Source organism: Micropterus dolomieu, linkage group LG09 (genome assembly GCF_021292245.1).
Source record: "Micropterus dolomieu isolate WLL.071019.BEF.003 ecotype Adirondacks linkage group LG09, ASM2129224v1, whole genome shotgun sequence".
NCBI lineage: Eukaryota > Metazoa > Chordata > Actinopteri > Centrarchiformes > Centrarchidae > Micropterus > Micropterus dolomieu.
Window position 1 is genome coordinate 15,808,056 of NC_060158.1, and position 11,965 is coordinate 15,820,020.

The 11,965-nt window shown below is 38.4% G+C and overlaps 2 protein-coding genes and 1 long non-coding RNA gene across 4 annotated transcripts in view; 2 read left to right on the forward strand and 1 right to left on the reverse strand.

Moving 5' to 3' along the window:
* Positions 1 to 94: 94 nt before the first annotated feature.
* Positions 95 to 8,916, forward strand: ptdss1b (phosphatidylserine synthase 1b). Of its 2 annotated transcripts, none has more exons than XM_046058440.1 (13): positions 95 to 367; positions 487 to 578; positions 1,395 to 1,487; positions 1,599 to 1,723; positions 2,473 to 2,631; positions 2,970 to 3,121; positions 3,447 to 3,588; positions 3,682 to 3,794; positions 4,721 to 4,786; positions 6,010 to 6,109; positions 6,730 to 6,789; positions 7,205 to 7,283; positions 7,370 to 8,916. In XM_046058440.1, exons 1-13 carry the CDS (start codon positions 162 to 164, stop codon positions 7,465 to 7,467), a joined length of 1,485 nt encoding a protein of 494 aa, XP_045914396.1. In that variant the 5' UTR covers positions 95 to 161; the 3' UTR covers positions 7,468 to 8,916. The 2 variants fall into 2 exon arrangements, with proteins under 2 accessions (XP_045914396.1, XP_045914397.1); XM_046058441.1 differs by having other exon boundaries at positions 96 to 367; positions 1,443 to 1,487.
* Positions 8,917 to 9,191: 275 nt separating this feature from the next.
* Positions 9,192 to 10,863, reverse strand: LOC123976443. Its single transcript, XR_006826357.1, has 2 exons — positions 10,440 to 10,863; positions 9,192 to 9,447 (listed from the first exon to the last, which is right to left on the reverse strand). It is a non-coding gene; the product is annotated as an uncharacterized LOC123976443 (long non-coding RNA).
* nup153 (nucleoporin 153) overlaps positions 10,436 to 11,965 on the forward strand; it is an 18,612-nt gene continuing 17,082 nt past the window's right edge. Inside the window, exon 1 of the mRNA XM_046058634.1 lies at positions 10,436 to 10,630. Coding sequence (XP_045914590.1) covers positions 10,553 to 10,630 — 78 coding nt within the window. The 5' untranslated portion in view covers positions 10,436 to 10,552. The remainder of the gene's footprint in view (positions 10,631 to 11,965) is intronic.

Here is an 11,965-nt window from a genome sequence, read left to right on the forward strand (position 1 = left end):
GTTTTGGTGAATAATAGAACGCGTATTTCGATGTACAAACACCCCCATGAGCTCTGTGGTTTAGCTTGTTTTCAGGCTTCATTCTTGAGTCTTCGCATCATCATCTAGTCTTTCTGCTTTTACAGTTTCTAGTTTTAGCTGTTAAAATAAAACTGGTAAAAATGAAGAAAGTAGCCCACAACAGCGACCTTGCACCAACCGAGGCTCACCGAACACCTCGGAAGGATGATGTCAACTATAAGTTACATTTCCGCATGATAAATGAGCAACAAGTGGAGGACATCTGCATGGACTTCTTCTATAAGCCACACACCATAACCCTCCTGACAGTTACTGTGCTCAGCCTCATGTACTTTGTGTTTACCAGGTAAAGTACTGTGTGAACATTTATTTTGTCAAACTTCTGTTTAATAAACGTTTTAAAAGTGCTGAATATCTAGGAACATAAGCTTCCCTTTGTTAAAATGTGATACTGTATTGTTACAGGGATGATGAGCACTCTGACAACAACCTCCGAGTTGGTCTGTTTGTGGTCGTCTCCTTCTTCTTGGTCATCAGTGTCCTAGCATTTCCAAATGGTGAGTTATGTAACTAAACTTACTGTGGCTCCATAATTGAATGGTATGTCATTAAGTACCAGCTCATGCTATTTTATTGTCTTGTCCAGTGTAGTTCTGAAACAATTAGTCAATTGTGATCAACTATTTTGATAATTATTTAATAGTTTAAGTATCTTTTCCAGCACAAATACCAAATATTCTCTGCTTCCAGATTCTTAAATGTGAGGATTTGCTGCTTTTCTTTATTTTAAATTTTACATTATCTAGCATTTCTTTATTCATGACTTTCTGACTTGTCTTTAGACAAAAAGGTCATTCACTTTATCAAGAGAATAATCTGCGGATTATAAGGAATTGTTGACACAAATATCAGATGAAAAGACAAAATGCCGGTCTATAAATATGTCCTGATTCAGATAGAGATAGGGTTGGTTACTATGAAAAAAACCGAGTAAGTGGCCTTTGAGTTAAAGCTGGGGTAGGCAACTATTCAACTAGCAAGAGACAGCTACATTTTGAAAGAATTCAACAGAAAAAATTACGCTCCCTCCCTTCACACCTCCCTCCAAAGGCACTCCCACAAAACACATTTCGGGCAGAGTGCATGCAGGTAGACAGGCATGTAGGCCAGCCAGTCATTTATTTCAGATCAAAGAAATGATTGGTTGTGCTTATGACCTGCAACAGCCACAGATTTATTTTCTTTTTCGTTTTTGTGTCAGAGCGTTTGATAAATTGATTGCTGTCGGGATGTAAAGGGAATAACAAATGTAAAAATAATACCACTGAAATAAATTGCCTACCCCAGCTTTAATTTGCCTCTACTATGAACAGTGCAAACACACCACAAATCACTTACCGGGATGATGCTTTCTTCATCAGGACCTTTTACCAGGCCTCACCCTGCAATATGGCGAATGGTGTTCGGTGAGTGTTCACCCACATATGTCTCACTCACACTGCACAACCAAATTTTTTCTTCTTGGATCCAATTTTAATTTTTCCTTTTCCTCTCTCACTTTCTTCTGTCCTGGGTAGGTCTCAGTGTTATGTACTTCCTGTTTCTTGTGTTTCTCATCTTCCTCAACTGGGACCAAGTAAAGATGCTGATGTACTGGCTGGACCCAAATCTGCGCTATGCCACACGGGAAGCCGATATCATGGTGAGGATATCATGGTCATCTGAACCATCAGAGCAAGCTCACTGCACATCCAATACTATATTATGTTGGAATATATCAGAATGGATGGAAGGATTTGGGCATAGAGAAGCCTTCTCTCTTTCGGTTCTCTCAAATCTCTGGATGTGAACGTGATCGCACATGAATCACTGATCAGCTCCATTCTGAGAATCTACATCAATAAACAGAAAGGGCTGTATTAATACAAAGAGCATATTTAAGTTATAAATAATAATTCCCATGTTTTTTGGTAAAGTTTTTCCTTTTCAGAGGGTGGTGTGTGTTGTACAGATTGTAAAGAGCTCTGAGACAAACTGGTGATCTTGGGCTCTCTGGAAAATAACTGGTTTGACATGAATTGACCTGGTCTCCATTTTAGTCTAACCTAATGCCAAAATAGTTTTAAAAATCTCTTAGTAGAGAAGAAAATAGGTTCCCAAAAAGCTACCATTGTGTCGTTTTGACTAAATCTCTTAAAATATGACTACGCTAGAGCATAGGTACTTATTATTACTTGTTAATAGGCTTTGTAGTTGCGGAGCCGATGGAGTGTCTGGTTCAGTAAATTTACCTAAAGCTTTCAGAGCATATCATTTGTGCTCTACATCTATGAATAGATTGATTTGATCATGAATATGAGAAGAATCATTTCTCTTCAGCTATAAAACTGTTTGGGTTTTTTTGTGGTTGCTATTGTGTTTCTTTTAATTCACTCCTCTTTCCCCTGACAGGAATATGCTGTAAACTGCACAGTGATCACATGGGAACGGATCCTGAGCCACTGCGACATCTTCGCATTCGGCCACTTTGGAGGCTGGGCCATGAAGGCGCTGCTCATCCGCAGCTACGGCCTCTGTTGGACCATCAGCATCACCTGGGAACTTACTGAGGTAGCGTGCATGTGTTCAAGATAGGGTCAGGCTTGATCTGCTAAAAAAAATCTGTTACGTGAATCTCAGCTGTCCAAGGAGCTAAAAAGAAATTCAGTCTACTAGGTTGTTCAACAAAATTCATTACTTGCCTCAGCTTGGTCTATGCAGGCAACAGTGATTGTTTGTTTGGGAGAAACTCATTACAAGTAGTTTGAGCGGTAGTTTCTGCACACAAGTGCTGCTGCCTTGACTGCTGCCAGTTGTTGACTGGAGGGATTAGATTACAAGATTTAGCTCAATACCAGATGTGTCTCTTTCACCACATAAATAAATTTTATTTTCACTCTCCTTCCCAGCTGTTCTTCATGCACATGCTGCCAAACTTTGCAGAGTGCTGGTGGGATCAGGTGATACTGGACATACTGTTGTGTAATGGAGGAGGCATCTGGCTGGGTATGACCACCTGCCGGTTTTTGGAGATGAGAACCTACCGCTGGGCCAGCATCAAGTCAGTAAAGATTATCTTTTTACCTTTTCTTTTCTTTGTTTGTTATCTTTGTATATTCATGAATTCCACAAATCCTTAAAAAAACAGAAGCCTAAAAAACATAAAAGTAAAAGGTAAAAAGATCTTTTTTATGTTGTTTTCTTTTGATACAGCTACAAAATCAGTTTGTACTGGCAGATCCCCATTAGAATAGATTGATTGTGTGTAACATAAAGTAGATATTTTATAATACTAGCATTATAGATTTTCCTGTGTTATTGTGTGATGCAAGATTGGTTGCGTGTATGTATCTCAGTATCTTCAAATGCGCACATACTCTGTTCAGGGAAATCCACAGCACCACTGGGAAGATAAAGCGCGCCGTCCTCCAGTTCACTCCGGCCAGCTGGACGTATGTGCGCTGGTTTGACCCAAAGTCCTCCTTCCAGAGGCTTGCAGGCATCTATCTTTTTATGATCCTATGGCAGGTAGACTCAGACATAGTCATAAGATTGTCTTTGGTATTCGGTAAAAGAAATCCTTTTAAAATGTTGTCTGTTTTACATCACTTATCTTCACAGCTGACAGAGTTGAACACGTTCTTCCTCAAGCACATCTTCGTCTTCCAGGCGTCTCACCCTCTCAGCTGGTGTCGTATCCTCCTCGTTGGAGCCATCACAGCACCTACTGTACGGTATGTTCAACCTGCACAATGACAGCTTTACACTACAACTATGGCCGACAATAAATGTGATATACAACATTCTCGACCTGACAAATTCATACTCCAAACAGAATAGGGTGCAGCATATCACATATCGGGTCATAACTGCTGCTAAATTCCATTTGCTCGTTAGCTCAGTTGGCAGTTAACTTAGCAGCCTCCAAGTTAACACAGTCTCAGAGACCAACAGAAGCCAGTTTAACGACAGGTAGTACAGTACAGAGGTGAGTTACAGCAGCTCGGGCTGGGAGACTGACTCCTGTCTGGTAAGACAGTTTTGGTGAGTTTTATTTAGTTTTCTGTATTCAAGTTTGAATGCAGTGTGTTTTATGATGAGTTAACAAGGCATTTAGTTCAGTGAAAAAGAGAAATTTGAGTTTAGAAGGTGTACAGTTGTATTTTTGTTTGGTAAGGAAAATAAGCGTAAGAGTATTTCCTTTCTTGACATTTTGTGAGTTTGTTTTGTTTATTCATTAGATTAGAAAACATTTAGAGAGCTTGTGTAACTTAGTAAACTCGCTGCTCGCAGACATCTCCTGGCTAAAACTACAGGGGGAGGCCTGAGCTATACTATCGGACTCTTGAGATACAAATTGGTATTACAAGACAGGACGGGTAAGGGCTAGCTGGTTAGCATGCTAACTTCAGTAAATATCTCTGCAACACAATACATAGACATCTCTGACTCGTAATTCTTCACATTCTGTTGATAAGCTTAGTTCATTTTTTCAATGTTTTTAAACTAAAATTCTGAACAGCATTTAATCCTGATATTACAAATTGTTTTGTGGAGAAGTGGTAGCTTTTTCAGATGCTTTTTGACATTTAAGTCTTTGTATGTGTGTGTGGAAAACATAAAAGTTTAATTAAAATTTTCTTTTTTCTCCTCCTTTCAGACAATATTACGCGTACCTGACAGACACTCAGTGTAAACGAGTTGGCACACAATGCTGGGTGTTTGGGTAAGTATTTTTTGTCTGTTTTCACTGGTCTAGAAAGAAGTTTGAAGCTGCATTAATGGTAGTTTTTGCCCCTGGTAGGAATTATTTTAAGGACTATTACATCATTTTTAATTTTACGCTTTTTTTTTTTCGGGACGTATTCAGCCTGTCAGTTTAATAGTAACTGATTTTAGCGAATTTTGTCCAGAGCCAGTAGATTTTCTCTTTTTAAATCAAACAAATCATAAACACAACTTAAATTACATGACTAAACCATAAATCAACATTGTCACACATAACTGATCCATTCCTGTTAATGGTTGAAATATATTGGCAGGTGAGGAATTGTAGATTCAAATATGACAACAAAAGTTATTGCTATTCCACAAGTGGCAACAACTATCTTATTAACATAGACCTTTTAGGTTTTAACAAGGACGTGTTAGAGCATTTAATTTTAGTTTTAAGTTTTATTTAGACTCCAATGTTAAAGGACTAGCGTGTAGGATTTAGAGGCATACATTGGCAGAAACTGAATATTCATCATTATGTTTCCATTAGTGAATAAGTACCTGAAACTTAAAATCATGTTTTCTTTGCCTTAGAAAGAGCCCTTTATATCTACAGAGGGAGAAAGTGCTCTTACACAGAGTCCGCCGTGTTGCTCTGCCATGTTTCCAAAGTAGCCCACAATGGACAAACCAAACACTGGCTGTAGAGATGGCCTTTCGTTGCCGGAAGGCCACTGTAAATTCTGTTTCGTGCTTGGAAAGGAAGTTGTCAGGAGTGTGGTATTCAGTTGGTTGCAATCTCCAACCTCACCCCTAGATGGCACTAAATTGCACCCACTGGTCCTTCAAATTTTAGAAGGGCTTTACTGAAATTGAAACTGAAGTTTGAATTCAGTTTGAATTGTAACTGAATTGTAATGTAGTTATTGACCTCATCTCAGACACAAAGCTGCTAATGCCCTCAGTCCTCTGCAGTGTAATCTATAAAATTGAAAAAGAGTTTCCCACAGCAGTACAATGAGTGAATATTGTTTTGGGTTTGAATGGCTGGGAAACAATAATATAGGATGTATTTGGACTCGTATGTCACAAGTGTGATGCATCCACAGAGGAGCTCCATTGCAATGAAATGGCATTGCCATGAGAGGGGGCCATTGATTAATGCAAAAACCTGTGTTTAAGATTCCCAGAGCCACAACACCATTTATCTAATGCTCATGTATTTCCCTCCAGGGCCATCGCTTTCCTCGAGGCTCTTGCTTGTATGAAGTTTGGTCACGACTTGTTTTCTAAGACACAAATTCGCTATGTACTCCTGTGGCTGCTCTGTCTGGTAAGAAAAGACATGTGTGGGTGTATGTGCGTGTGAATTAATAGAGGATATGTTTCTCTTCAGTCTGTCCAGAACAGACGCATCAGCATTTCGCCAACTTTAGTTCCTTATTAAATATAAAAACACTGTGATGCCCTCATGTACTCTTTCAAAAAGGAACAACCACTATTAATGCATACTACACACCTTCACAAACTGACAGTGAGTGGATATTGTGGAAATAATGTCAAACATCACTGCCTTACCTCTGATAGTTGATTCTGATAAGTCATAACCGTATACACTCTATATAATATAGATGTCTGACCTTGCACCTTCTTTTTCCTACATAACAGTCAACGTGAAGAGTGTCAGGGACCTGTAGCATGTTGGTATTAAACATTAAATGCAGACATGAGAGCAATGTTCAAGCATGCCATCCAGTGATCGTATGCTTCAAGTCCATTTTTGTTAGTCTGTTCACATGCAAAGCAAGAGTGGACACAGTGTTGCTATAGCATGAACCTGTTATATATGTTGCAGTATGTTTCTGCTCACTTAGTGTAGTTTCTCTCATGTACTTTGAAAAAACAAAACTTGTGTTTAACCAACCTTTTTTGCATCCTCTTTTACATTTTTAGGCAATCATCACACTTTTATGTTTATATGGAATGGTGTGGTATGAGCAAATTAAAATGAAGGTGAGATGTTGCTTTGGTTCTTGACTCAATGACTCCATTATATTTTAAGTATTAATTCAAACACTACAACAAAATATTTTAAGAGTAGTAAAAACCTTGTTTTTCTGACCTATTGGTGTTTGAGTTAAAGCCACAATATGAGGCCTTTTTTCATAACAGACATTTTGAGTTGTAATAGTAGGAAAAGCTCAGGTCTTACTAATAACATTAGCCCAGTTCTGAGAGTGTGACAGTGAGCCAGCATGTACCAGGAACCTGAAACTGAAGCGTTTGACTGAAGAAATCAGTCGTCATTAAATGTATTATTTGCACTTGTGCTTTTCCTACTGTAACATGTAAAAATGGCCTCTGTGGAAAAGGCCTCTAGACCATAGAAACTTTCAACCATTTAATCTTAGTTTCCTTCTGTTCACAGAACACTTCTCTGCAAAGTGAGGACTGGGAGGACAGCAGTGTTGTCAACTCATTTGATTCGGTCCCTGGTGGTGTTGCAGGTCAGTCTCAGAACAGGCAAACTGGAGACAGCTCTTCCGTAAATCTGATCCTAAATGTTTAACATAGTTCTGTTTTTCCTTCACAGCTCAGGGGGAGTCCTTGAGAAGCTTACAACCTACAAAACGGAGGAGAGCTCCTGGTAGGAACAGATTTGTGAATGGCAATGGAGGAAAGAGACAATAGTGACACTCAGCATTCGCATCTCATGTGACCGCATCCAACAAGTGGAAAACAGTATGCATTTATATTTACTGAATACTTGTTGTTACAGTTGCATCAAGGGTAGAAAGAAGACTCTAATATAAAGTCACACCAACAAGCCTTGATAAAATACTTAAACTTCAAATTGAAGTGGCTGTGGGGGTGAGAAGCAAAACACAATAATGAATTCAAAGCTTCACAGACCTGCAGACTGGACTGTTCATTCTTTGTGTCGTCAGAACTAGTAGATGTTTTATATTGTATGACACCAACAAAACTAGTTTTCTATTTAATGTTAAGATATTTTTACAGACCTAAATAACTAAGGAATATGCACATATGTTTTGAAAGAAGATGGCGTTAATTTGGACTGTAGAAACCAGCATTCTTGCCTCTGCGTCATCCCACACCCACCATTTTCTACCTTAAACTACTGAATGTTGTTCGGATGCTTTGCACTGTGGGACAGGTTAAATATGTCCAGTCTAGGGTGTGCCAGCTTTATGTCTGATTTACAAACCAGTCCACACCACCACCCTGAGTATATATGCAACAGACACTTTTTTGTGTTTAACCTCTTTTACATCTCTTTGTTTTTACTGCTAAATTGAATTCCTTTACTACAAAACTAACTATTATTGTTGTGTAGGGCATTTTTAAGTCACTTGAATTGGTGATGATTCTTTGTTGGTTTAATATATGTTTTTGTATAATTTCAAAAAGTGACAACTTGTTTGCACTAATACAGCAAAGTACTGATATGCGCAATGCAGTATGCTTTCATTCAGTCAAAATTTCATCATCAGGAAACATGTTTTTGTCTACTTATTCCTACCCTTTTTAGCTTTCATTAATGTGATTATTGGAACTGTTGAGATGTAAGTTATTTTTTGTGTGTGTGTTTGTAATTAGAGAGAGTTGTGAGCGGTGAATGACAGGGGTACTGACGGATAATACTGTGACATTCAAGGCAATAGCACTACTGTGGTGACATTCAATAGCAGAAGATAATCGCTTATGTGAAATTATCCATTTCAAATGCAGTCTTTTTGTGCTTTTTTAGTGATCCAAATAAATTAAATGTGACATTAATATAACACAGTAAGTGACTGGTCATATAAGCTGTTCTTATTATTGTTGAATGCTGCAGTATAGGTTCATATTTACTGTTAGAATATGGTTTACAGCCTCTCAGTAGCTCAACCAATGTTAGTTCGTAAGTTGATGTCTGCTTATTGAAATTGTATTGATGTTATTTGCCTCAGTGACTCCAGTCTTTTGATCATCTACAATGTTTTAAGTGTCAGACCACACTGTATTTAATTTGTTAATTGTAACCTCCAATGCACTACTTGGTATTACTGATTTATGATTTTTTTTTAAGGGTGGGTTTGCTTGTTTTTGTACACATAATTAAATGATCACATATTATTTGTTTTTTCATTGGTCCACATTTGAAAATATTTGATTGTTCTCCTGTTGTTGTAATCTGCAGTAGATGAAATATTTTAACTACTATATTGAACCTGACTCACATTAATTTTACCGTTGTGATTTCTGTTTCACACCTACATGATAACAGAAAGAAATTAAAGTATTTGTGGATAGATGCGAACAAACAATTCCCATTGTTGTTAGATGGGGTTGGGGTATGTATTTTTATTGATACAGAAAGCTGTGTAATGCAGACATTACAAGACAAAATGTGTGTTTTATTATTTTATTTACTTAATATATACAACAGATCTCAGAGTGATATGATGGTATGGTACCCAAACTTGAGGAAGGTTAGGTACCGTCTGACAACATCAACTCCTGGCCAAGGCAACAGTCATCTATGATGGTGAGAGAAGCGTTGCAGGATGTAGCAAGTCATGCAGAACATTGCAGTAGTACCACAGGAATGCCAAATCCAAATCCCATGTTTGTGTACAGAGATAATGGTTAAGTGCAGTTGCTCACCTGAGAGAAAAAAAAATCTGCAAATGACCACCGGGACTGACAATATCTTAATTATACCCACTGATATTGTAATTCACAAAAGGTCCAATTACAAAGGATAAGGCAAAGTATTTAATGCATTATTGCTCGTCTAATTAATTGTTTGGTCTATAAAAAAAATCAGAAAATACTCCAATGGTTGGAAACCTAAATGTATTTAATTTAAAATGATTTAACTAAAAGTGTTGAGAATGTTACTTTCTAATTGTAATAGGTTTCAGATTACAAGTTACCCTATTTAAAATGTAATAGTAGTGTAACTTTTTCAATTACTTTTTTACAAAGTAATGGAACTTATTACATTTAAGTACTTTTTGATAACTTTTCTAATAAATGTTTTCATCTGTTAACTCTTCAAAAGACAGCTTGAGAGGCAGGCCAGTGGCAATGCAAATTCATGAGAACAGTCAAAAGTATCAGAATAGCATCAAACTCTACTAAATGGCTGTGGCTGGAAATAGCAAAGGAAGACATTGTGCACATGAAAAACATGCAATGCAACAAATTAGTATTCAATATGTAGCCTAGCTTTTCACAGAAAATGTTCAGATGTAACCCCTAATGTCATCATGAACATTTTCAGAAGGAACTAATGTAAAGTAATGTTATTTACACATTTATTCCCCATAACTGTAACGGATTACAGTTATATTTATATCACTATTAAATTGCATAAGTAAATTACATGTAACTAAAGGAAAAACATGAAATCCTCACACTGATAAACTGGAACCAGCATGTAGGCCTACTGTATTTAATTATCAATGACAAACGATTCATTGATTATGAACATTGTTCTCTTGGTTCAGCCCAACTGAAATGACAAAACTATGCCTCCCGTTTATAATATAAACAACAACGTATTTAAAAACCGTAGCTATTTAATCATGTTCAGTCACATAATTCGTAATGACGCTCTTGTTAAAGCCATGTGGTACGGTGTCCTCTCAAACCTCTTTGTTAGGTTCAGCTACTACATTTCCCGAAGTTCCCTTGTGAGTGGCCGCTCTGCTGGATGACAGCTATCCGGCGCCGAAACGCCGATTGACACTCAGACGAAAGAGCCATGGCGGCCACGGGTGGAGGGAAAATTAGAAGCAGGAGATATCACATCGCCTCTAAACCTTACGCCAAGAGTAAACAGGTAAACCAAGTCAAAGTGTCCGTTTTAAAAGCCCGTGTCGAGGATTCTACGGTGACTGCGGTGCCACTATCTCTTAGCTCTTGTTATTGTTTTGTTGGAGACATTTTTGTTGGAGGCCTGCTGTTAGCGCTCGTGGCCTCCACGCGCTGCTAGCATGTCCGGGAAATGCTAGCAAATTAGCATGCTGGCTTAGGCTAGGTTAGCAAAATCAGACGGACCTGACAGGTCAAATCACGGCACTGTGAGTCGTTTACACTACACAGCTAGACCTGACTTATTGAAGTAACAAACCACAGCTCTTTTAGTAACTCCTAGCTGCTAGCTAGTTAGCGGAAGGCAAGGAAGTAGAATTCTATTAGCGGGCGTAGCTAATGCTGGCTAGCAGGCTAGCATCGGCGAGCAGCGCATTGTTGTCTTGTGTTCTTAAGTTTGGAGGCATCACACCGTCGCCTGCAGATGTGACATGGCCGTTTGTTTCTAAATTACAGCTACGGCTAACCGCCGTTTATGCTGTTAAATTTTAAGTTTGAGTTGCTGGCCTGTCTGGGATCATCTTGGATGTTAGCCTAGCTAACGCCAGCTAAACCTCAGCCAGTTTGGATTGCGCAGGAAGCATTGCCTGATTGGGAACCCACATGGTTGCTGAGTGGATTCATTTGCCGCCTGGACATCAGCTAAAGTTGGCTTTAAACCCGCTCTATAATATGAAGTGGAGTTAAGACATGTCTTAATACATGGTTTATCCTTTGACCTATTTTATCAATCATCACGTATTCTGCTGAACTACAAATGAGTTTGTTTATATGAATATCTGCCTCCTAGTGTGGTCACTGACTAGAGAGGCAACTGTGCTGGAGGCTTATTACTTACTAAAATGCGAGTATCTGTAACGCCAGTCTGAATATTAATAGTTCTACAACCAGCTGATCATCGTGAGCAGGTGAAGGTTATCAATTAGACACACTCATTTTATTAGATGCAGGGGTTTTCGAGGTCTTAGACTGCGGGCTCCCCTCAGACAAACCTTGGAAAAAGACGCCCCCTTGCTTTATTTATTTTGCTTAGTTTTGCTAATATATAGCCCAATATTGCTGTTTGACACTCCAGACAACACCAAATGCATAAAGGTCTGTCCTAAGGCGTTTATTATTGTCTGACTCTGAGAAAGTGGGTGGGAAAGAGTAAAATTCCCTATATTCCTTAATAGCTTTCTCTATCTCTTTAACCAACTCACACACATTTAGGCAATTCTGTGTGATCTCCTTTTAATAATGTAACGTCAAAACTCTTTGGAGTCCCCTGGGGAAGCCTGCCTTCCATTTTGAAAACCTCTGA